This window comes from Musa acuminata, chromosome BXJ3-8, assembly GCF_036884655.1.
Source record: "Musa acuminata AAA Group cultivar baxijiao chromosome BXJ3-8, Cavendish_Baxijiao_AAA, whole genome shotgun sequence".
NCBI lineage: Eukaryota > Viridiplantae > Streptophyta > Magnoliopsida > Zingiberales > Musaceae > Musa > Musa acuminata.
In genome coordinates, this window is record NC_088356.1 from 2,401,321 (window position 1) to 2,428,375 (window position 27,055).

Sequence of the window (27,055 nt, forward strand, 5' to 3'; positions counted from 1 at the left end):
TCAATTGTGTGATTTGTGATGGATGATTCTGCAAGAGAGTTAATTTTTGGATGTTGCTTGTATAATTTTTATTTATGGCAAGTTTGCATACATTTCCCTCCAATACAAGTGTTGTCCCAAATCCTAATACGAGTACAAAGCGTCCCAAATTCATTATGTGATCGAATTCTCAAGTCCTTGATGTGGTCGAGTACGATCACAAAGTGTCGAATTTGTGATATGATCGAGGACGATCATGAAGCATTATGAATTCATGATGTGATTGAGTATAGCTACAAAGCATCTTTAGTTCTTGATGTAGTTTCGAACGAATGCGATCATGAAACGACTCGAATTCATGATGTAGTCGAGTTTAATCACGAATTCTCGAGACAACCACTAGATCTTATAAATTAGGTCATGAAACGACTTGAATTCATGATGTAGTTGTCACGAATCCTCGAGGCAACCACTAGATTTTATAAATTAGGTCATCCAAGAAGTTTGATTTATGAATTCGATTTATTTTTTAGGTCATCTCAAACCAGTAAATACCCAAAAAATATTGATCCACTATTGTTTCATAGTAACACTAGCTATGATACATATGAATTTAACCGTATTTAGACCAAACTCGATTAATTACCTAATTCGAACCAGAATTTGGGTGGATTGGATAGATCGGAAAAAAACCCGACCTCTTGCCAACCTAATTATCTTCCGCAAAATCATCAATCAGACCCAAGAATGTTGGTTCACGCATCGGGTTCGGGGGTTACGGTTTACGGCTCACGGCTCACGGCTCGAACCGGACGGGTTTGGTTAACGTCCGCTTCTCTTTGTCGTACGTCTTGATTAACGGGAAGTTCAATATAGGGTTTCGCGTACACCGGCTCTTCGAACCGTGCGCGCGTCTTGGCGCCGACTCACCCCTCCTCCTCCATCCGAAAGTGCTCGCCGTTGTCCGATTCACCTCCGAGCTCTCCTGGGTTGATGCGGGGCCTGAGGTTCAGAAAAACCACCTCTTTTAGCCATTTTTTTCCTGTAATTTGATTGCTGTGATGGTTTACTCTCGGATCCAGTTTTCTGTAAGGTTGGCTTCCGGCTTCCAAGTAGTGGATCAAAATGGCAGTATTTGTCATTTCATGCACATTGGTTTATTGGTTTTTTTAGCTTCGAAATTCGTCATTGGTTCAACATTGAAAATAATCACATTCCCGGTGATAAGACATATTTCGGATCTCAATTACGTCATGATCCACGTCACGATCCACCTCTAGCGTAAGCACAAACGCGAACCCTCGAGACATAGACCAGGCGCTACGTCAAATACACCCCTGCAGATTCAGCACAAGGGCCGCCTTCCTCTCGCGTGAGTCGAAGCCCATACAAGAAGGCATCCTCTCGGCAAGTCCTATTCCGGAAAGCTCGGGATGGCGTCGTATGATACCGTTCCACGCACACCGGGCGACAGTCGCACGAAGGTACAAACTCATCACTCGGGGGATCGGTCGCCATGCCAAACCCGCGTACGATCGACTCTCGGACACCAATATAAAAGCTCCTGACTAGCATCCGGCCAAGGGATAGGAAAAACAAGTGACAAACCACTAACTTAATCTACGAGGGGCCCAAGTCGGGAATCTCCCGACCCGGGTCTATATGCAAGGACGTGATCACTCCCAAGCTAGCTCAATCTCACGTTGGAGACGCGACCACCCCGACCTCCCCGACCTTTGATCCAGCCCGGCCTCGGTACTGCCTCCGATCGACCGAGAGACATGCTCCCGAACATTGACGACTTTGGACATCGACCCGTGGATTAAGTCGTGCTGATTCCTCGGCCACAAAGCGGGAGTTCACCAAATCGAACATGAACTGGATTTTGATTGCCATTTTGTTGAAGTCATCAACATGCCCCAGATTAACATCTTGGTGCGAATGTTGCAGAAATACCTCATAAAGCATGTGCAGCTCTTCTAATTCTGATATGATTATTGCTTTGTTCTACTTGAATGGAATTTAGACTTAATCATAGGTAAATTATTGTTGGCCAATATTTATTCTTTGAGTTGGAAAAACATATTCTTCAAGTTGATCGATCCCTTTTATCAAGAGAAAATAGTTTAAAGTAATATGAAAGACTTTATTATTGCTAAATTGAACTGAATTAAATAGTACTATTAATGTGAGGAGAAAAGATAAAAGGTTTGAAATTTTTTGTTATGAACAATAAAAAGACTGATGGTGCAAGGAAGCAGTTAGGGATAATTATGATCAAGGATAAAATAAGAGAAAATTATGATGGTATAAGGGAAATTGAGAAAGATCTACAACATCTTGTATGAACAATCAAAAGATATTGATGACTCTTAATTAAACAAGTGATGATACTCGATTCAGCTTACTCCATATTGTTGAGACCTAACAGAGCCTTCCACATTGGAGTAGACAATTTTACTCACACAAAACAAGAACTTAGTCTCCTGCCATGAAATCTAAGAAATTCTTGGACCATATTATAATCCTGCAAGGATACAAATTTTCTCTTGAATGTTTACACCCAGTTGAAGAAGGAAAGATAATACAAAAAGAAACAAGGAAAAATAAATCATGCTTAGGAAAAAGAGATGTCCTATCTTCACACTTTCTCAACAAATACAACTGAAACACCCCTGCATCCAGGTATACACAACGTTGCTCTAAATCACGATATCGACAGACCACCAATAACACCATATATTCCAGCTCAACAAGAACAAGTGGAAATTGGATTCAGAATGCTTCTACAGATGAATGGCAATGGCATTAACCTGCAGAATGCGTGCTTATCTTCAGCACTGTTCATGTTTCATCCTTTAAATGTTCAACTTCTTTGCCGCTGGAAAGGTATAGTAGCAAAATCATTATCAAAGGTAATAGGTCAAAGCCAAGAACCTTTTGTAGGTAATATCAAAGGTAAATATGGCACATAAGGCAGTAGGTCAAAGCCAACACATAACCTTTTGTAGCACAATTAGCAATATTTAGCTAAAACAATTACAAGGCAACAAAGAGGAAAATGCAAGATTCTAATCAAACACAGTCGAAAAGAGACCTGTAATCATATTGAGATTTTTGAGTATATAAATCTGAGTCGGTCTGCTAAGAACTATCATACAAGGTGGTTGAACATCCATGCATCCTGATAAATATAAGTTAAGTTGTGGGCCTACACCTACATATATAATTTGACTCACATTATCTCTTAATAACATGACCCTAATTTTTAGTTCATCCTCACACATGAATTTTCCCTAATATCTTCCACTTTCATCTATGGTTCACTTGTCTTTCCCTTACTCTTGAATGTTAACTTGATTTACTTTTCAATAATTAGAGATGGTCCATTGCTTCCCCCTGTTGAGGTATTATCCATCAGCATCGTCCATCTTGGCTTGATTCAACCTCAGCTCAGATTTTGCTAATATGGATACCCAACTTTGATAACATGAAGAGATATTTTAAGTATAAACCAGTCAGAACTACCATATATGATTGTTAGACTCTGGTGTAACCTAAAAGCCACATAAAAGCTTGTGCTTTGTGCAATATGGAAAGAATACGTAGCAAATGAAAATTACCATATGGCTATGTATACAAGGAAAATGAATGAATTTTAATGTGTTTGAAAACTTCATGCTCAACACAAGAAGATTACTGTGTAACAAGTGATACATGAGGAAGCAACAAGGACATCACGATATATTCTAGCCCAGATCTTGTAGACAGGATTATCGCCACCTAATTTATGAAGAAAGAGATCCCTCCAAGATATTCCGAGTTCAATCTCAAAATTAGGTCAGCCATACAGCACTATAGCCACATTTATTTCCAAGGCAAGTAGACTCCTAATTCTAATTTGATACTGCTGCAACTAGACATCATGGCATAAATTTCATATCTTGGATGATAGAAAATATTGCTTGCCTGTCAATATGTTCCAAGTAGAGAACTTATTACTAAACCTCTGCACCTAAGTTGCACTATAGATCAATAAATGCTAGAAGACATGTTACTTTAAGAAAAACATGCTTATATTTAATGAAAAAAGGAAACAGAGATGACATTGAATCCAAGGTTTTAAATATCGGAGAGGTACCCAACTTGAATAACTTACAGGGCCCAGTATCATTCCAGTACACCTGATAGTACACAGACCTCAACTGGAATACCAACCTGTACCCCTTAGTACCAATGAACAGAATAATAAAAAATAAAAATGAATCATATTATACCATTATAGTGGTATATTTTGATATTGGTACTTGGTCAAACTGGTAAATCTCGATACGTACCAACTAGAATAATCTTTATAATGAAACCTTGATGGATCATTAAATTTTGTTGGATTTTTGACATATATGCAGAAAGAGGGCAAGGACAAAGACAAACACATAAATGCAACCATTAACAGGACATCAAGAACATAATACGTAATGTTTTTTTGGTAAATGAATCTTACTAAGTAGAACAGCCAGATCAAACTCAAGAAAACATCAGTTTGTTCCATAACCAGAAACAAAAAGTTCTCTTTTACTAGGATTTAAAACAATTTCATGAATAAATTGCAAACAAAATACATGTTAAATCCATAACAGGCAGGCTAAATGCATTACTAATTAACAAACTGAGAAGTCAGCAAATCCATTGTGAATGCTGCATAGATCAATCGAGTGAAAGCAAGACAAACTAACAACTCAATGAACTCACCTTTTGAATTGGCATCTACCACCACGAGCCGCATTGTGGTGTTGTTTGGTGGCAAGTGCAGGTGAAGAGGAATCAGGTGCTGATTCAATGGGTTCTTCGTACACACAATTATATCATCGAGGTCTGTTTCCTCCTTCAGCTTCTCTGTCACCTCAGGCACGCTCGTCCCGTTAAAGGTCAAATGAGGCCACTCGATACTGTCATCCACATTTCCATCATCATCTGCAACAGTGTAGTAGATGCTGCGGCCTTCCACCTTATGCAGTGGGGAGGAGAAAGAAGAGGACGACTGCAGGAGCAAGAAGATTCAAGTTTTTATCCACGAGTGGTGTTTCAAAAGGCAAAACCATTTTGTGTCACTACAATACATTGACACTGCAGAGTCCAAGCACATAGCTCTTTATGGACTAAAATTGCTGGTACACATGAAACAACAATAAACAAGCAAGTCTAATTTAGAAGTTACAAGGATTGAATCTAAAATCAAGATATTGGGGATCTAAAACAATCCAAAAAGCATTCTTAGAGCATGTTAGCATTTAAGATAAGAGACAGTTAATTAAGAATAACACATTTAAGAAACATTTGGATCACTATTTCAAGAACTAAACATCATGAGTTTAGCTGATCAATTCCAAGAACTTAATATCTGAAGCTAGACAAACAATGGAAACAATTCAAGGACACAATGACGATTGCAATTTGAGAACATCATGCTTATTTCCTCTTTATGTTTGTCTCCATTGTTTATTAGTTCACATGAAGTGAATGGGAGGAATTCCCTTTTGCTAAAAGCGAAAGCAACATGAATGGATGCTCCACATTGATCAATAAATAGAAAGGGGAAATATTTTTTACTATGAAGCAAATTGAAGATTAGAGAACATGAAAAGATTTCTCTGCACGAATCAATAAATAGAAAATGCCAATTTTTGGTTTGGAAGAAATCTGAAGAATAATCTCATTTGGTTATTTTTGAGAACAAGTCGAGAAGATTAGATCACAACAAAGATATTAGATGGCTAGGCAAGCCAACCGACCTCGAGATTGGACAATCTGGGGGACGACGACGGCGAGGTCGAGGAGGAGGACGGTGGCGGATCGGGCAGGATCTCGACGACGTGGACGTCCCAAAGAATCCAGTCCTGGGTGGAGGAGCGGTGGGGGACGTCGTGGGTGACGGAGTTGCGCCAGGGGGGGAGGCCGCCGTTGCCGCGGAGGAAGTTGCCGTAGCGGGTCTTGAGCTTGACCTGGACGCCCTCGCGGAGGGGCTCCCACTCGAGGGAGGAGTCGAGGCGGGGAGGCAGGGTCAGGCGGACCTTCTTGCCGGTGACGCCGAGGAGGAAGTGTTCGTCGGTGGCGGTAAGGTAGCGGCCATGGCAACTGCGGAGACGGAGCGCGTGGGGGGCGCCGTCCACGTGCTCCACCGTCCACCGAGCGCCGCGCGCGCTGCCGTCGCGCTCCTGGCTGACGTGCTCCCCCTCCTCCTCCGCCACCAGGAACTTGTCGTGGTGGCTCCGCAGCCGCACCACCTTCGCCCGGGCGAACAACTCCATCAGCAATCCAAATCCTAACCCACCCTAAACGATCAACCGAATGACGCTGCGTCGACTTCAATCCAACTCGAATACTAAATGCGGTGTCGATAGGAGAGAGGAATCGGAGTGCAACGGGCGTTCGTTGGGAATGGATGGAGACAGAGAAAGAGATCAGAGATCGGCTGTCCGCTTCCAGACATGGTTTAGGGTTCTACCCCTCTCTCAAACACGAGTAGTGTACCACAGGAAAAAAAAGGAGCATTAGAGTCTACCTGAAGGAAACGAAGACTGAATCCTGTTTCGGGATCGGACACGCGATCTTCCCTGTCGCTGACCTTTGCGCTGACTTGACGCGAGTCTCGCGAACGTGGCGGACGTGAGGACGGATCCTCTCCAATTACTGTCGCACGGAAAGACCTCCATCGATGATGGGATCGTTCACGTTAAAGATGGTGTCATTGACAGTTATCAGTGGACGGTTCAGATTAGGGATGGCACCCGATTTCATAAACTTTGCAAATACTCGATCCTAAACACAACAATCTCCGTGTTTTCTCTTATAAAGCAAGCCTAAATAAGATTAAGAGATAATCAAATCACGTTTAAGCAGGTGAGGCATACATAAAACTCAATCCATTATGATTATCATATAATAATAAACAGAATACTTACCAATTTTATCTTAATCATCATCGATTATTATTATTTTTTTATTTGGCTTTAAAATTTAAAATACTTTTCAAAATATTTAAAAAGAAAAAAAATCATTATGATTAGCAAACTCAAAAAGGGCTGCTCCTGCATGTGGGTCAAGACATCAAGCAGGGAAGAACTCCTTCCCATTGGTTGACATCACGGGCCCAGTTCGAGGCAGGCATCTTCAGACCAATACGAAACTGTTTTCTGTTGGCGTTTCGATCAAGGCACCAAACAGGAAACCACGTCTTCCAATTGGTCCATATTTCTACCGTAGATCACACAGCTTCCCAACCAATGGAAAGGCACTCTTTTTCCACCTGATGCTTCGGGATAGGCGATCTAGACCTTTTGAGGCGATAAAATCACCGAGATCTGGACATTGTTTCCACAGGCCATTCATTCCTAAAGGGTGGAGAGCGAAGGAGACGGGGAGAGAGAGAGAGAGAGAGAGGGAATGGCAATGAATGTGGAGGAAGAAGTAGGACGGCTCAAGGAAGAGATGCAACGATTGGGTCAGCTGCAGCCGGACGGCTCCTACAAGGTAATCTTTTGTCGATTTATTTGGATTCCAGATCCCCTTTCCTGGGATCTGAGCATTGCAAATGGCGCAAGAAAGTAGGTAGCAAAGATCTGGTCACCATGCTCAAATCAGTTTTATGTTCCATCTATTGGGGATAAGATCGATTTCTGCTTCAATATCAATTGAAGACAGAAAGGAATAGAAGAGGATGTAGAGAATTAGTGTAGGTTAGTCGGTTCTTGTGTTGAATTCAGGGTTGATTTACTTGTGATGGCGTTAATTGATGAAATCAGCTACCTTGAGACAATGAGAGAAGATGTTCCCGTTCATGTATTTCCATCTTATTGGTGGCAAGATGGAAGGCATGAATCATATGGCTTTCTGGTACCTTCTTCAAAGGATGAAAGAAGTCCTTGAAAGGTTTCTAAATCAGGGTAAAATCTATAACCAGCAAAATAATTGTGATATCCATTTTATCTAAACTAGTCCTTTTCTTTTCTTCCCTATCAATCCCCAAATTGTCTCCATGGACACACAGCACATATTCTCAACACATAACCCTTTAAACTAATTGATTCATTTTGCAAGATTACTAAGACATTATGCTAAGAGTATTGTGTTTCTAGATTATGTTAGAACATGTTTTGGGCAGAAAATATTTTGATTACTTTTGCCACTTGCTTTTGCAATTTCAGAATATCTCATCTAGACTTTCTAGATTTTGATTATTTCTCCATCTGGTCTGGATTGTATTATCCCATTAGATAAAAGATTAACATTACATACTCAGACCAATTCAATAAAACTGTAGAAACAACTTCTGGAAAACAATAAACTGATTATATGTTCACATGAACCATCCTTCAAAAATGTTCAGTTTGATGAAGTAAATCTTGGGTGATTGACTTGTCATGCCTAAATTTGGTCATCCTTTGAAGTCCCTAAATTTGTATCATGAATACAAGGAAGGTCAGATGTCACACTCCAAGGGTCCATTTTTGAGTTTCAAAATTGGAATAGTTGTTGGGATGTAGCAACCTTGTGGCTGTGCCAAGCCTTGCCTTGTATTCATGATACTTTCTTCTGTGTCCACTTATGTAAGATGTTTTCACTATAACGTGTTGCATGCAAAGACTAGCTTTTAAATACCGAATGATAAATTTGGATTCACACTCCAAGGGTCCATTTTTGCATTTCAAAATTGGAATAGTTGTTGGGATGTAGCAACCTTTTGGCTGTGCCAAGCCTTGCCTTGTATTCATGATACTTTCTTCTGTGTCGACTTATGTAAGATGTTTTCACTATAACGTGTTGTGTGCAAAGACTAGCTTTTAAATACCGAATGATAAATTTGGATTCACATTCCAAGGGTCCATTTTTGCATTTCAAAATTGGAATAGTTGTTGGGATGTAGCAACCTTGTGGCTGTGCCAAGCCTTGCCTTGTATTCATGATACTTTCTTCTATGTCGACTTATGTAAGATGTTTTCACTATAACGTGTTGTGTGCAAAGACTAGCTTTTAAATACGGAATGATAAATTTGGATTCACACTCCAAGGGTCCATTTTTGCGTTTCAAACTTGGAATAGTTGTTGGGATGTAGCAACCTTGTGGCTGTGCCAAGCCTTGCCTTGTATTCATGTTACTTTCTTCTGTGTCGACTTATGTAATATGTTTTCACTATAACATGTAGTTTGCTAAGACTAGCTTTTAAATACAGAATGATAAATTTGGATTCTTGACCAGATGTTTCATTCTTTAGGTCATGCGTATCAAGATGAAGAAAAATTGATAATATCTTTAGCTTCTTAATTTCAAAATGTTCTATATGGATACGCTTTTAATTTTTCATCTTTGAAACCACATAATTCATCAAGGGAAGCAAGTTGCCTATCTTCATACTCTGATGATCTTATCTCACATCAAAATTTTCTTTCTTCATATCCAAAAAATGGACTTCTCTTGGTACAGGTCAAGTTCGGGGTCCTGTTCAACGATGATAGGTGTGCCAACATATTTGAAGCACTGGTTGGGACCCTTCGTGCAGCAAAGAAGAGAAAGGTCGTGAAATATGAAGGCGAGCTGCTGCTTCAGGGTGTTCATGACAATGTGGAGATAACACTTTTGCCGCCGGCAGCCACTACTACTGCCTGAGATTATAAACTGGCCAATTTGACTCTCAGTGTTGTATTTTTCTTTTGACATTTTATCCTTTCCTCTTATTTTTCGTGTGCTAAGAGTGAAAATGGTGGCTTTCATGTTTCCACGATCAGGAGAAACAACAACCGATGGCTTCGTGCCAATCTTATATTAAATATATTATAATATTTCAATTTCCTCACATTCCTGTTAAGGTTGACTTCAATTTTGACGGCTATAGCTGGAAATTGTTTTTGGTTTCATATTGCATTATTCTTTATTTTTTCTGATTACTTTGAATCTTAATGTGATATGTATATCGAAAAATTACTTACCAGAAATATGCACTGATATATCAATCCACAAATCCGCTCCTTTAATTCACAAATGTTTTAACATTAACAAACCATTTCTCAATTAATAAGAAGTACTTTGTAATGAGAGCTACTAAAGTTTATCTAACTGCAAAGGGATTTGAAGGAAAGATTTAAACATCAATCTAATATTAATTTCATGTGTCTGCTGTATTTAAAAATATAGGTTTCGAAATTAATAAGGGCTTTAGTGAAAACTATGGTCGTTCAATTTCCCATTCATCCCTTCCGCGAGGGAACAATTTAAGTACGCTTTCCCAATGCCACCGTATCTGTTGGTCTCTCCTTTCCTCTTCCGTTCTTCGTCGCCCAATCATCCCTTCCGCGATGCAAAATTTAGTGCACTCTCCCAATACCACCGTATCTGTTAGTCTCTCGCTCATCGCTGCGATCGGCATGTCATCGTCTACATCTCGCATCGATCGATCTGCGGCTAGGGTTTGTGTCTGGGAATTGGGAGATGGGGCAGAAGTTGCTGATCTACAGCTTCGTCGCGCGGCGGACGATGATCCTTGCGGAGTACGCGGAGTTCAAGGGGAACTTCACGAGGATCGCCGCGCAGTGCCTGGAGAATCTCTCGGGCAGGAACAACAAGTTCAGTTTCAACTGTGACGGTCGCACCTTCAATTACCTCGTTGAGGACGGATACAGTGAGTGGTCTCGGGTTTCTGTTTGGTTCCGCCAGGGCTCGTTGTGGTTTTGACTAGCCGTGGGACATGGGATATAGATTAAGTAATTTGAGCTGGTCGCTTGTTGTTCTGATGGATCGTGACGGAGAAAAACAAAAGAATTTTGTCATACTTGGTCATTTAGGGATTTGGAACATAACCTCTCTGTACAATGTGAGCAGTGAAAACTAGAATAGTTCATTCCTATTGTAAGTTGGTTGGATCTAACTTAGGTTTTTAATATTATCAGAGTTTTGGCATTGATCAACTATATATAGTGACACATGAAATAAAACCTATCTGTACAATGTGAGTAGTGAAAACTGGACTAGTTCATTCCTACTGTAAGTTGGTTGGATCTAGGTTAGGTTTTTGATATTACTAGAGTTTTGGCTGTAATGAATGTTTCTTTGTATACAATCAGGAGTGGTGGAGGTGGTATTCCACATTTTTATTTCTTGGATGTTTTATACATGTACGCAACGTTGTTGTATGAAAAATAATAGTGTATCCTAGTATCTTTTATCAGTATTACGGTCTGTTCAAGATCTTGTGAATTTATTACTGTGAACGCATGGACATTGAATAGTTTTATGGGCATCAGCAATTTGAGGTTTACAAACTGGCATAGTGACCTATTTTCTTCCTCATAAGCATTTTTTGTGATGGATGTTCTGATTTAGTTACCTGATAAATATGATTCATGAGGTTAATATACCAGTTGAATCTAATGATCATAGTTTTCTTTTATATGGACAATTAATTTGATATGATGGCTAGATTTCTTTGTATTTTGCTTTTTACTAAGATCCCTCGTACCTGCTTGAGATTTGATGATCACTATTGTCAATTACTTCAGTACTTGCAAAAATTGAGAATTTTATTTTACTTTGGTGCTCAAGTGAAATTGCGAATCTCGCAGCATTTTGTGTAGTTGCTGTTGAGTCAGTTGACAGGGAAATTCCCATTTTCTTTCTGGAGAGGGTGAAAGAGGAGTTTAACAAAAGATATGGAGGAAATGCTGCAACAGCTGCAGCCAAGAGCCTCAGCCGTGAGTTTGGGTACCATTTTCTGTTGACCATTGACATGTTCAAATTTTCAAATACTCTTTCTCATCTTGTCTAAGCAAAGATAATAATGAAGTTTCCACTAACATATCAGGTCCAAGCTTAAAGAGCACATGCAGTACTGTGCAGATCACCCTGAAGAGATTAGCAAGATGGCAAAGTTGCAAGCTCAGGTGTCTGAACTTAAAAGTGCTATGATTGAAAAAATTGAGAAGGTGTTTGATTGTTTTCATTTAATTATAAAATATATACTACATGATTCTTTATTTTTCTTTTACAGCTGCAGGATGTTCTTGATGTTTTTTTTTAATACCTTTGTTGATTCTTTAGGTTCTTGACAATAAGGAGAATGTTGATGTGCTTGTTGAGAAGGCAAAAAACCTTTACTCTCAGGTATACAAGTCATGTCTATTGTGAAGTCGGTTAGTTAGTCCCTATAAACACTTTGTCAAAAATTATTAAAAATCACCAATTATAGTACAATAGAGAACTATGTTTTCTGTCCTCGGTGGGAGTTTCCCTCTAATAGATGTCTGATATTTTGTGCCGCAGGCACAAGATTTTAGACTGCAAGGCACAACGGTGAGGAGGAATCCGTGGCTACAGGATATGAAGATTATGCTGATTGTGATTGTCTTGGGCATAATGATTGCACTGATTCTTATCATAGTTTTGACCATATGTCTTGGCAACAAATGCTAATGTTGATGCATTTGGGATAATCACAACCACCCTTTTATATTATATGACTTTGCTATCTGTGGTGATTGTGGCTCAGCATTCCCCGTCACAAAACAGTATTCTCTTTCTATGTTCTCATCTGTTGGGTTCTGTGATGGGATTGGCTTCAAGTGTTGTATGTTATGCATACATGGCCTAAACACAATTCTTTCTTACTACATGAATAGACAGTTCTGTGGTGATGCTTTAATTTTGTTGTTGGTATAGACTGAGTGATGTCAATCTTCTTGCGCAATTATTGCTCATTTGCGATATGCCAACTGTTTGGACTTCATTGTAGCAATTTATTGTTATATGTATCTCATAGGAAGCAAGCTACATCTGGAGTTGTAGTCTCTCTTGTTTGTAGTGAGTGAAAATGCTCCATTCATGATAGTCATGGTTTTGGAAGTTTTGAGATATCATCTTTGGTTAACGATTGTCCATTCATCAAACTGTACAATTTCACAGTGATATCAACATTTCTGCTTTTGTCATTATTATGCCATGTCTAAGCTTGTTTGAACTCTCTCTCTCTCTCTCTCTCTCTCTTTGTCTCTTTGGGAGAATGTGATTGTTGTGGACCCTTAAGAAATCATAACATGCATTCTTGCCATACTTTTCTTCTTCTTAACTGATCTCTGTTATTATTCTGCAGGTCCCTCCAGACTGATCAATTATTTATGTTGCATTTAACAATACAGTTGTTAAAATGATAGACAAAGAGTTTGTCATTGTGAGTTTCTCAAAGGAGGTAGATTTTTGTTATTACTGCTCATCAGTTGTGTATCATTTTACAGTCTCATAGCTAATGATGATGCAAAAAAAGTTTGGGGGAAAATTTTTTTATTTCTAATTGGGTGATATTATTTTTAAACTATTATAAATATTTATTTAAGTCCTCGAATGAGATATCGAATAGTATATACTGTATTTTTTTTATTTCAATTAGGAAATTTATCATGTTCTCAAGTTGGTTTTATAGTATTTTTTATTATGATAGTCAAAATACTATAACGGACAAAAAAAATATAATTAGCTATTTTAAGATCACTTTAGATATTTTTTGAATTAGAGGTACTGTTTGAAAAAAAAAAAAGGTGCTTTTGAAAAAAATAAAATAAAATGGAGGTATTCTTTGATCCAATATGTTTCTTAAATAACTTTTAGCCTCTGCGATACAATCATGTTTTGGCATAATCCTAGGGTGAGAGGGTGCACCTCGACTATTTTGTTTACATATAGTTAAGTATTAATGAATGGGTTAATTTCATATTATTCTTATAATTAGTTATCTTTAGTATTCAGATTTTTATATTTTTAAAAGTTATATTGGATCTTTATATAAAGTGAAATATTTAATTTTATTTCTCATCATGTCATCAAAAATATTTCGGGACTTACTACTGAACAAATACTGATTCTGTCTTATTCTGATTTATCATCAAACATATACAATATTTTCGTTAGTAAAATTAATAATATAAAAATAAAATTATATATATATATATATATATATATATATATATATATATAACTCGAGTGTACTATTCCGTTCATCTTTATTTTCATCTCATATACAAGAATATTTTTAATATATTTATTTTTCATCCACGATTTAACCATTGATTATCTTCCCCTGTTCAAAGTTGTTAATATCTTTTAATCGCTACTGGATGAGAATGATTCACTAATTTACATCGGTCCATCTCAATGCATTGCATCTTTGTTTAACCAAATATAGTAATTTGATTAATATCTTAGCAACTTGGGATAACTTTATAGCTTATCTATATTTTCATCTCATAACGACTATAATCAACAATAATTTTCTCCCTTAATATAAATTAATTATTATAATATATTTTTTATTTAAATTAATTTTTTAATCATATGGACTAATTTATTTCCTAGTGAGTGATGTGATTTTTAGAAAGTAAATAATTTATATTTTTTTTATAAAATATAAGAAATAAATATTATATTTTTATCTTTGTATATGCTAATATAATAAAAATTAAATTATTACTTACCTTTTCAGATAGTTCATCTTTTCCTATATAAAAGAAACTTCTCCTCCCTCGTTCCTCATCGAGCTTGGCAATAAAAGGTTTGAGGAACAGATTCCTCAAAGAAAGAGATAGGATCCTCTATTCTTTTCTGATCAGCTTTGATTTATATTTTAAAATATTTGATATTATAATTATTATAATTTTATAATACATAATAAAATTTTAATTTTAAAATTTATGATTAATAAATAATGATAATTGATTGTGATGTTGGAATAATTATTTGACTTAAGCTTATGTGAATTTCAAGATTGATTTAATTATTATAATTTTTATTTTTATATTAATATAATAAATTTAATTTATTTAATTAGATATATTTGTGTTTCAAGAATTATGCATGAATTTCTATGATTTAATTAGTTTTAAATTTAAGATCAATTTAATTTTTTTAATTTATATATTTAAGTTATTCCTTGATAAATTAATATATTAAAATCTAATTTGATAAGAAGAGTCTAATTGAGATTTGACCTAAGTCAGGTATAAATTGGGTCAATCCAACCCTTATGGTCAAGTACAACTCAGCCAAAGTGGTAAGTATGACCCAGCTCATATGGTCAATATATAACCTAACTTATATGGCCTAACCCATGTGACCATGTGCGACCCAACTTATGTCGCCAAGCATGACCCAACTTATGTTGCTAAGTATGATTTAATCCATATGGTTAGACAATGATTCTAACTCATGTGCTTAGACATGGCCCAACCTGCAAACCAGGTGTGGCTTAATTCAATAGCAAGGCTCAACTCAACTTATGGGTGAGGCTTAGCTTAGTCTATGAAGTTAGACCCACCCAATTATATAATTGGCATTAGACATATCATCACTTTGCTATCCAATATTTTATACCTTAATTCAATTTATTGATTGTCTAGACAAGCATACGTAACACATGGAATCTATCCAAGACTCAAGTGGATTAATTCAATTTGGACTAATACTATACGACATATTTCAATTTCCTTTTGCTCTATTAGTTTATGTTTGTTAATTAATTGAATCAACTGAGTTTGTTTAGTTCAAACCTCATGATTCCAAACTAACTTAACTTAATTAAAATTAATCAAATTTAAATTAGACCAGTCTAGGATGATTCCATATTATTTTTATAAGGAGTTGAGGTTAGTTTTGTTAGGTCTTAATTGAATTGAGTTTAGTTTAAGTCAATTTGGTCATTCCAATTAGGATTTTAATTGATTGAGAACTATTGAGATATTGATATATCATATCTTTATGATTTAATGAACTTAAAAGTTTTATACGAATGTGTCATTTGAAAATGGTTATTGATTCTCTATTTTTTTTAGTTTATGATATTAAGATGATTATTATCATGTAATACATATATATGCTATTGGTCTATATTGAAAACATAAAATGTGAAAGGAGCTATGGGCCATCTGGAGCCACTAATGGAGATAGTCTAGCATATCATACATTAAGCATGATTCCTCATAATATTTTATTATACTATTTTTTGGATGTATGCATGAATGAATGATCATGATTGTTTATATATTCTTAATAAGGATAGGTAGAGCGATCCCTTTCAGGGATTAACATACTATACGGTTATATGATTCTTTCATTGGTTGTTGGAAGTAACGTGTCTCCACTTAAGTGGGTGAGAGATATCACTTCATCCGTTGTTAGGAGTGCAATATGGGTTCTTTTCATCTGCTATCGGAAAGAATCCATTATGTGGAGCATGTCTCTCCATTCATTGTTTGGAGAATACATCATCGTGTAGGATTTAAATTTAAGAATAAAAAAATAAATATATATTCTGTAAATTATGAATAATAAAATGATGATTATTATTATTTTATAAATATGGGATGTGATAAGAACATATAATATTTTCTTTTTCATGTATGAATTGATAATATATTTTTAGTTCATGCGATGGTTCACCAGCATCTATCCATTGCGGTACAATAAATAGCTCTTCAATTAATCGAACCATAATTCGACCTCCGTTATTTATCCCATCTGACTTGAACCGAATCCTAATTTGACATCACATTAGATTATATGATATGTACCTCCGCATCGGTGATTAAACTTCATAAATCGCATATCCCTGCAGACAATTCATACACATTGCTGCTACTTTTTACCACGGCTTTCTAAAGATTCACATGTGGAGTTCCGATGACGTTTTATGATATGATTAGGAATCGGATTTGGAGGAGATCGATGAGAATGGGTACTCCGAATTGGAGTCGGGTTAGGATTGCGATCTATCGTAGGATTGGGTCGCATCTTCTATAAATTCGACGGACGGAAGTACCTCCACCTCCACCTCCACCTCCACATCCACTTGCCTTCACTGCCTTCCGATTGCTTTGCCGGTGAAGGTGAGGCCATCGTTTAGTGAAAGAAAGTATAGCAGTAACTATTAGTGCTCAAGTGCTCTTACGACTGTGTAAGAGAGACGACTAATTGTTCCTCGTATTCTTGGTGGTGCGGTTTCGGTCTCGGCATCCGTAGATCTCGAAGCATACGGTGTCAGCAGCCAACAAGATGATCGAAACCAGCGTTTCTGTTGATGCTTCCTCGAAAGGAAGCGGTGCTGAACGTGCAGTAATCATCGGCGCCTACACCATTTTCTTTGCCGTCTACGCCATTGTGGCCTGCAACTGCAGCCGCCGCCGCAGCCAACGCAGGTCTCTGCAGCAACCTAACGCCGCCGTCGACCAGTCGCTGCCCATCACTGTTTACCGGGCGAGCCACTTCGAGGAAGGCATCGAGTGCGCCGTCTGCCTCTCCAAGCTGGCCGACGGCGAGGAGGCTCGATTGCTCCCCCAGTGCGGTCATGGGTACCACCGCCGCTGCATCGATCCGTGGTTGCGTATAAACGACACCTGCCCGCTCTGCCGGAGCCGCGTGCGCGCCAGACCTTCTGCAAACCCCAGTGCCGGTGCTGGGTCGACGCAGAATCCGCCTGCCGAGACCGTTCCGGAGTCACCGGTCTCGGAGAGGAACTCCGCGAGTGCGGCAGTGGACGACGGAGCTGGCTCGCCGGGAGCAGAGATCGTGATTGAGATGATGATGAGGGTGGTGGATGGGCTCCCTTCGCCGGTTTCACCGGTGCCATCGGATAGGTCCGCCATGGAAGAGACCGCGCCGCCTTCTCCAGCGAGGTTTTGGTGGACTTGGATCCTGGAGATCAGGGGGACTGCTGGTGCCTCGTCCGAGGGCCCGAGAGAAGGCGACATCGAGCTGGGGTTGGGAGGAGGAGGAGGAGGAGGAGAGGGTACCGCTCTGCCTCCGAACTCTCCGAACGGCCTGTCTCTCGGAGAACATCCCGATGCAGGAAACAGATGAAGATGATGCCTCGGGATCTCTTTCAGTGAAGTTTGGACTTCACCAAAAGCATAAGAGAAATATTATTTTCTTATTACATATATAGATAGAGATACAGAGGGAGAGAGAGAGAGAGAGAGAGAGAGAGAGGAAGTTGATAAGCTATCTTTTGGGGTTTTCCGTAGTTTTTGTTATGAACAAAAAGATGATTCATTCACTTTTGGAAATAGATTTGGCACTACATGATTAGATCAATATATTATTTAGAGTGTATAATAGTACATATATTTGCTATCACGAACAATTATGTTCTCGTTCCCACAAACATGACAAGAACTGAAAATATTAATGATATCAACGACAATATGGGGGCAGTGAAACCACTTGAAAACACCCCACAAGTAAGAATGTTCGATCTGATAATGGTAAAAGTGACCCTGATTCATATTAATCCATGAGAATTACTAGCTATACTGCTTGCTATGAATTAAGATATCATCAATGTTGCTCTAAAAGCAAACAAATCTAAGTTATTTGACAAAACATCAGCAGTGGTCCAATTCCATTAGCAACATTCTATACGTCTGTAATTTTTGAACCAAAGTCACCAAAAAACAATGTTTTGACCGAAAAATGAATCAATAAATAGATTGATTTTAGCCCATGAATTTAAATAGATGTATGACAAAACTTGAGACGATCTCGATGTTAGATAGTATAATTCGCAAAAGAATTTGTAAAGACTCATTACACTTGTAGAAAGCCTTTCTCTTCCAAGTAACCTACGACTTGTCCGGCCATAGCACAAGGTGAAGGGCAAACTCCATTCTCTTCTTCTTGTATTTCTATCTACAGAAAGAGAAAAAGAGTGGTTTGGTTCAACATGAGGCCTTGCAACAAATGCACATCAAAAACTAGAAGGCAGTAGTAGCACATGTATGAAACTAGAAGGCAATGGCTGCTAGCGAAACCGAACTGAAGCCCAGAACAGAAAGGCAAACCCCAACAAGAGAATATAATTACTTTGTTTTGAAAATGCTCTAGAATTCTATACTTTGTGACAGAAAGCAATGCATCAAGAGAATTTGCCAAAAAGAATCCGCTGGAGAAGAGATTTCTGACTCAATGGAGATCATCATGGAAACCAAAGAGATCAAATTCAAATTCCTCAGAGAGCTCTAACAACAATATTAGCAGACAGTAATGTCACAATTAGGGGTCAGCTTATGTGGATCTTTTCTCATCATTGAGCTCTGCCTTGGGAGCAACATCCCTAGTTGCATCAACAACAATCAAATCTTTCTTTTTTGTATCTGGTATAAGTTTTTGAAGTCTACCTCCACCTTTTCTTACACCGCTAGATCAAATCAGCTCACTTTATTTTGTAAGACTAAGATATGTAATATAAATGGCCATGAACATAGGTATACATCTGATGCAATATATATGAATCTGCAGATGCACAGTTAAGATATAACTTATGCTAAAGAATCCTACATGCAGATGCATCACATCTTTCTAAGATAAAAAGCTGTAATTTATATCACAGTATTTTCATCTGCTTTGAGCTATGTGATCTTTCCAATACATATGCAGCTCATGATTTTTGCTTAGTAAGTAGCTCACAATGTAGATCATATAGGTCAACAGTTCCCGCTCATACTAATCCAAGTTAGACTGACTGAGTTCAACTTTAAATGCACTTTAAGGGTAGTATCATAAATCTTGATGTATTTTGTATATGAGAATTTGTATACATCTGTTAATTATGTCATGCTTAAACATTTTGTACTTGAACAGAAAACTTTCTGTGTTGAAGGTTTTACATGTTGGTACATAATATTTTTCATGGTATCCACAAGGATACCAAACTATACTTTGCACATTGTAAGAAAGGTATATCATGTTGGTACTTGATATTGAACAACAAGCTTACAGATAAATAAGCCTGTTGGACTCTTGATGGAACTTTCTTTATGTAAAAACTCTGTGATGTAAGAATAACAATAGACATAAGAAGTTGAATGTACCTCACAGTTAAGAGGTGGTTCATATGGATCATCTATCCCAGTAAAACCTGCATGAAAATTAACTTCAGAAAGCAAAGATATAATCATGTAAATTATGCAGAAAATGGTTTCAAGCACCGAGGAAGATCGACAAGCATGCAATATCCACTGCCCACCTGATATGCCCGTGAAAAGGAAGTGAAAAAACATTAAATTTTGGTAACTTTTCATGTAGAATTCACTCCTTCACATAAAAAATCTTTAACAGTGTTCATTATATTAAATCACTGATATCACAATCTTCCTTGAGAAGATAATTTGTACCATATTTTAGTTTGACTAGCAGTCTCCAAGGGATGCCATTTTACAAGGCATAAGAAAAAAAAGAAAAACAAACATGCAACAGATCCTGTTAGAAACAGTTTGAAAATGCTTTCCTCGATAAGGTATTACTTAAAAGGAATGATGAGGGAGGACATCTACTTAATCCAACAGTTTGAAAATGCTTTCCTCGATAAGGTATTACTTGAAAGGAATGATGAGGGAAGACATCTACTTAATCCAACAGTTTGAAAATGCTCTTTTATGTTTTTGAAGAGTTTTTAGTCTCATTAATGATGGCATATTAAGGCTCTTGATATCTGAAAATCATAATCTTCATGGACTGAATTAGTCTTTCCTCATGTCCTATAAGGAAGGAACTTCTTCCTAAGCTAAAGGTTCTTACAATCTCTATGCATGGACATCTTAATCTTCTAATTAGAATCTCATGTCAGAAAAACCATTAATCAGAATCACAGTATACTGCTTGATCAAGACAATAATCTTTTCCTAAGCATAATGAGCTAAAATTGACAGCATAATGGACATTGAGATTGATTCTCCAATAATGAAATTATGTACTCAAAAAATGTAAATAAAAAAGAATGTCATGAATTACACATTTATGATGCCATGACTAACTTGATTTACTAGGGTTACAATCCTAAGCATTAAATTTGAAGTGAAGGTGAGAAAGTTTGTTGGTCAAATTGGGTACCATGCCCGACGCTGAGACAACATTGACAGATTTAGAAGACAAACATGACTTGTAAAACACTAGCGGGTTTCAAGCATTATCACTTACTAAGATAAAGTTCATTTTATTTTGCAATATTATCAATGAGGTTTAGGTTGCACTCAGATATGAGCAATGCTAAGCAAGATATTAAATTTTGTGCATATTAGTTTTTATGAAATGGTATCAGTCCAGCAGGCAACCAATGCTTGGTTTTTATCCTTATGTAAAATTTATCCAATGAACTTGGCTACAAAAATTAACCAAAAAGAGGTTCAGGAGTTTTGTCCCTAAAACTTCTCAAATAACAAAAGGAAAAGCATATGACATTTTCTCTCTATATTACTTAATTTGAAGTCTCTGGCTGACTCCTGATAAAACAATCAAATGTAACCATGCCCATTTAAACAACCACTTGGTTCCATTTTTAGCTCAAACAACTTAGGAATCATGGCTCAAATCAATTTTAGAAGTAAAATTCCATACATTAATGATCTCCATATCCTGCATTGGGAGGATCCTTGTGAACTAGGTTCATCTCCTTTTCTTTTCCTTACAACTAAACTCTATTGAGAAATGCAAACTTCATTTATCGGTGAGAACATAATTTTATTATAATGCAAATGATAAGAATAACTTCATACTCAAAATTCAAACCAACAAAGTTATCTATAGCCTGTTCATAGGTATTTTGCTAACAATTCAATGTTATACTAGTATGAACACATGAATTCAGTGTGCTATGCACCAACTAATAATATAGGTCAGTATGTCGACAACATGTAAAAAAGATAAGAACTTAAGAATGCATATCAGCATCATAGGTGGGATCTAGTTACATAATCTTAGAGAAGTATTTTAAGTTTGAACACATAGCTGACACGATGTCAGACAGAAAAAAAAAAGAATTATGCTAAAAGATACACAGAAAAGTTTTCAGTCCAGAAAAAAGTTAATGGTATTGAGCTTTTTGTCTAATTACTTATAACATATTGTAATACAAGAATTTCATTGAGAAACATGCATTACATATTGAAAACTACTACTACTCATGCACATGTTTTGACTAGACTTTGAGATATATCATAAACAGCAGATAAGGTTGTCTAATCATGACCTTGACTAAAGTATCTGAAAGATAAAAAAATGTGATGGAAAAAACAAAACTTCAAATTATATAGTAATAGAAAAAACAAAAAAAAGGAAACAAAGTACCATTACATTCACAATGTAAAACATAATCTTAGCCACAGGAAGAGATTTCTCTGACACAAAACCATCAAAGAAACAGAATAAACTCCATATTATTTGACAGCAATTCAATCTTTCTTCAGTAAGATTCTGACCCTATGTAGATGTGGCACGTGACAAAAGATGAATGCAGATCAACAGACAATTAACGGAAAGCTACCAAAACACAAATGGTGAATAGAAATTTGTTCCTTCTAGTTAAAAGATGAATACATGATTAGGTTTGGAATGTCGTACTGTTAGCCTCTTGTGAAGGTACCAGACAAGTTGAAAATTTAAAAGAGAAGACAACAGGAACAAGACCTCATTCAAGCTTATGTTTAAGTGATCAAATAAACAAAATTCCAAGTAGAAATATGAAAATATTTTATCATCATCATGCAAAGCCAACTAGGATAAGCATCATGGTTAATTTATTCTGAGGATTAATGCATCTTTCCAGGTCCAGAAGACATAAAATTTCACCTTTTATCTTTCCTGCTCGAGCAAGTTTGTAAAGACCTTTTGGATCCCTTGCTTCACACAGATCTAAAGGCATATTCATGAACACCTACAAGATATTAACAACAATACAAATTAATAATTGGAAAAAAGTCTTGTGGCAGGTAAAAACAATTTAAGAAGAAGAGCTGACTTCAATGAAACTAAGGTCTGGAAGAATTGAACGACATGAGTCCCTGTCTTTCCTATATGGAGAGATCAAACTAGCAATACAGATCAAACCCGCATCTGCAAAGAGCTTTGCCACTTCACCTGAAACAATTTTACATATTGACAATTTACTAAAGCAAAGGCATCTCAGTGCATCAGGTTCCCACCAAGGTGGGGTAGGGAAGAGTTAATAGTAATGATAACAATATATAATAATTTATTTATTTATTTACTAACAAACAAATTTAAGCATTGGTTTCACTAGTGCTCTAAAAAAATCAAGCTTGTCCATGATTTAGTTATCTAAAAGTTAATTTTTACGAGACAACTTACCAACCCTGCGAATATTTTCTGCACGATCTTCTGCTGAAAAGCCAAGATCCTTGTTCAACCCATGCCTAAGGTTGTCACCATCTAGCACATAAGCAAGCTTTCCTCTAGAATGCAGCTCTCGGCCCAATGTACATGCTAAAGTGCTTTTCCCTGGATAGATTGAGATCTAAAATTAAAAAAGAAAATAAAAAAAGCTGTTATAGCTTATTTTAGGTGCAGTAGATGAATACCCATTTCAAGATTTGCGTGCCCAAAAGAAACGATTAATTACATATTTTAACTAAATCATAAACTTTATCTAATTTTCAAATATAGCTTGCACAAGGATAGCTTCAGATTCGTACCCAAAGTTTATCAAACCAACAACAAAGGAACAAAACTAAGACTCCTATTTAGCTGGTTTTCTCACCTAGGGTGGCCCAATCCATGAGGCTCCCATTAATCTAGAGTCTGGTGAGAATCAATGCAAGGTCTGGTTTTTATTAGCTGTATTCATTTTCTGGAATTTATATCTTAGATAAAGCAACAACCATACAGGAAAAGCATCAAAAAGTCTGGCAGCCTACTAGCATCAGTATTAAGTTCCATCAGTAAGATAAAAGATCATGATTCCATGTCTTTTGGGGCACAAAAAGCATTTGTCGGGAGCACTTATATCGCATTTAGCAGTACTGTAATTATATTAAAAATAATAATACCAAATTTATGTGCAACAATCTTGCAGCGATTCAAGGAGACAAATAACCTAACATTTATTATATTATAGGATGCCTTTCCCACTCCAAGTCAGAATAAGTGAATATAAAGTGATAGCAATGTCTATCCAATTCTGGAACACTAATGAAAGACTAGTTTAAAAGGGAACCCTAGGTTTCTAGAACAACCTTAGCCAATGAAAAAATTTACCAAAGGCAAGAACATCAAAACAAGAAACACTTAGGTACAAGTTTTCCTACCTTACAAAGTTTGATCGGTGAGCTTATTCATGTTTTATTGACATCAACATAAATGTTCAATATCAAACCATAGGACAGATATTGATGTAGAGTTGTGAGAAACCAAACAGGTTATCCTGTATTACTTACAAAATAGCATCCTAATTCAAACATGGAACCCATTGCTGAGGAGGATGGACAACAACCACTGAGCTAAAGCCCAAGCCATTATTTTACGAAGTTTGTCAAATATTATGAATCTAACATGTGGGTTAATCATGGTGATCATAAGATCTATCATGGGATGTATGGCTGCATAAAGATGTATGTACATAACTTGAAGAGGTAAGGCTGCATTTAATGATACTCCCCAATTCCCCTATAGGAGACTTGTGCAATGGGCAGCCCTCTTTCAGAAAATAAATATGTACTGTTTCATGTAAATTCATCCTTTTTAATTACAGACAAGGTGCAAATTGTGTAATAGGAAAATCATAATTTCATGATGACACCTAGACATTGAGATTAATGTACGAAAGATCACATTCATTAGAAGAAGAAAAAGCATGGGACAATCTCGATCAAGATCAGTATCTTCTTAGTCCAATAAAACTAAAAGTCGTCAATTTACATCAAGAATGAGTTCTCTCAAAACCTAGACTATTCCTAATATTATATTCAGCAGAATAACACCCAACGGCCATGGATGTGCAACAGCATATGCTCGATTTTTTTGTGGATTAAAGGAATCATATCATATCTTTTCCATTTTATTTTAAGAAGCACAAGCTTCCATTGCAGCCCTAACTTTCGTTTCATGACTTATTGCTCCGAAACACGTCCAGCATTCTGATTACCGATCGTTAGAGAAGAAAATAACAACAAACATACACGACAACGAAAAAAGAATCGCCAGGAAAAAGGACCTGAGCCGCTAAGGCCGGTGATCCAAACGACGCAACCCTTCTGCTTCAGCAGCTTCTGCCGATCGAGCTTCCCCACCGGGCATTCTTGCCAGAAGATATTCGCCGACTTCCCGACAGCAGACATCGAAGCGACGACGCTGCAACCAGAGAATGCCGGTGAAAAAGATCAGCAATAGCAGAACCCGACGAAGGGGCAACATCCCCACAAAAAATTTCCGTCTCAGTTCTCGGTACCACCAACATCCAAGAACCGATCGAAACAAAATGAAACGAGGAAAAAAAAAATCGCAACTAATTACTCGAAAATAATTTGTTTGGGGAGGAGAATGAGCTCCGTGCTTCTCCCTCCTTCGGGAACCCTGTTTCGTTCAAACGCTTGGTGGTATGTCCAAAGAGAGAACGGCAGATCCGAGTAGCTCCGCCGGTGAGCACGTGACGCGTCCCCCTTTCTTTAAGGTTATTTCCATCCGCCATGGCTATGCACGTGACAGAGGCGCGAAGAAGCGGGATGTGCTCCTCATGCCAAGGCGGGCGACGCCGTTGAGCCAACGGGTCTACCGACTTACTGAGCCAATCGAGGAATAACACGTGCCTTCTTCTAATTATACTTATGTCCTCAAAACTTATAAATTTTTATATGGTTTTACGTGTTTTTGGATTATCCATTTAAATTTTTATGATTTACTCGTGTCTAAAATAATCCTTATATTTTTAAAAGTGTAACATATAAGTGTATGAGTTAACAGATATTAAAATCTATTTACATTTCATGTTGACTTACAATAAATTATTAATATAATAACATATATAATTTAGGGTTAAAGTTCATTTTAGTCTCTTTGATTTTGATTATAGACCTCTTAAGCTCTTATAATTTACTCGTGTATAAAATAACCCTTATATTTTAAAAAAATATAGCTTATAAGCTCCTCTTGTCAAGTTTGAGTTAATAGACGTCAGAGTCATATATATAATTTAAGATTTTCAAAAAAATTAGAATCTCTATCAATGGCGGGAGGAGGCATCATCACGGAAGCGACCACTAGTAACAGCACCGAGCCACTACTACCTAGTAGAGTGTCGTACACTTGTAACCTCTTCCGTGTTGATGATGAGCTTAGGAGCTTTCAGTGCTGTCTTAGGTAGATGTGCGTCAACCAGTTTGATGCTAGGCACCTATCATGCCTTGGGCGTCTTCATCCCCACTATCTCCCACTTCGTCCTCTCCTATGCCTTCACCCATCGTGCCTTTGACATGGTGGTCCAACTCTCACTCACTTCCGCCTCCAGCCTCCAGCCTCTCCTACCTTTGCCTCTCCACTTTCATATGTCGCTTCCTCTTCCTCGACAAACTGGTTGAGGAGAGCGAGTGGGTGCAGGAGGGTTATATAGACTAGCTCAACCGCTCCTTTTAGCCTACTCTCCGTCTTCGTGATGTCATACTTCACAGAGGGAGATGACTTACAAGGTATGGTGGTACTCGTCAGGATCAGAATGAGTGGCATTCACGATGGCGAGCAACGTCATGGTGGGCAATACGATGGTATATGTCTTGGAGCTATCGAGTGACATTTAGTAGATAGTTTTCACAATGCCCTACTATATAATAACAGCTCGGTGCTATTGTTGGTAGTCGCTTCCACAACGACGCCTCCTCCCGCCTTTGATGATGATCTCAATTTTTTTTAAACTTAAATTACATATGTCATTATATTAATAATGTATTGTGAGTTAATATGCCACGTAAGTAGACTCTGACATCTGTTAACTCAGACATGACAAGAGGGGATTATATGCTACGTTTTTAAAAACTTAAGAGTTATTTTAAACACGAGTAAACTATAAGGACTTAAAAAGTCCATGATCGAAATTATAATAATTAAAATAAATCTTAACCATAAATTATACATGATATTATATTAATGATTTATTATGAGTTAGCATATCGTATCAAACTCAAATGTTTGTTAATTCATACTTGACAGGAGGAGCTTATATGTTATATTTTCGAGAGGACTTATATATTATATTTTTAAAAATATAAGGAT

The 27,055-nt window shown here is 37.2% G+C and overlaps 4 protein-coding genes across 5 annotated transcripts; 2 read left to right on the forward strand and 2 right to left on the reverse strand.

The window, feature by feature from the left end:
- Positions 1–2,529: 2,529 nt before the first annotated feature.
- Positions 2,530–6,348, reverse strand: LOC135644569 (uncharacterized). Its single transcript, XM_065162257.1, has 3 exons — positions 5,772–6,348; positions 4,732–5,020; positions 2,530–2,860 (listed from the first exon to the last, which is right to left on the reverse strand). The coding sequence occupies exons 1-3, from the start codon at positions 6,285–6,287 to the stop codon at positions 2,838–2,840; spliced, it is 828 nt and encodes a 275-aa protein (XP_065018329.1). The 5' UTR covers positions 6,288–6,348; the 3' UTR covers positions 2,530–2,837.
- Positions 6,349–10,240: 3,892 nt separating this feature from the next.
- On the forward strand, positions 10,241–12,841 carry LOC103993957 (vesicle-associated membrane protein 721). 2 transcript variants are annotated; one of them, XM_065163467.1, is made up of 5 exons: positions 10,241–10,652; positions 11,593–11,731; positions 11,832–11,910; positions 12,068–12,130; positions 12,290–12,841. In XM_065163467.1, the coding sequence occupies exons 1-5, from the start codon at positions 10,463–10,465 to the stop codon at positions 12,437–12,439; spliced, it is 621 nt and encodes a 206-aa protein (XP_065019539.1). In that variant the 5' UTR covers positions 10,241–10,462; the 3' UTR covers positions 12,440–12,841. The 2 variants fall into 2 exon arrangements, with proteins under 2 accessions (XP_065019539.1, XP_009412477.2); XM_009414202.3 differs by having other exon boundaries at positions 11,832–11,952; positions 12,290–12,811.
- A 4,221-nt stretch (positions 12,842–17,062) lies between these two features.
- Positions 17,063–17,866, forward strand: LOC135645679 (RING-H2 finger protein ATL80-like). The gene has a single exon (XM_065164313.1). The coding sequence runs from the start codon at positions 17,063–17,065 to the stop codon at positions 17,864–17,866; it is 804 nt and encodes a 267-aa protein (XP_065020385.1).
- A 559-nt stretch (positions 17,867–18,425) lies between these two features.
- Positions 18,426–25,447, reverse strand: LOC135644623 (adenylyl-sulfate kinase 3-like). The gene is made up of 7 exons (XM_065162366.1): positions 25,307–25,447; positions 25,008–25,144; positions 23,147–23,296; positions 22,797–22,915; positions 22,628–22,712; positions 19,876–19,922; positions 18,426–18,694 (listed from the first exon to the last, which is right to left on the reverse strand). Exons 2-7 carry the CDS (start codon positions 25,129–25,131, stop codon positions 18,593–18,595), a joined length of 627 nt encoding a protein of 208 aa, XP_065018438.1. The 5' UTR covers positions 25,132–25,144; positions 25,307–25,447; the 3' UTR covers positions 18,426–18,592.
- Between the last annotated feature and the right edge of the window lie 1,608 nt (positions 25,448–27,055).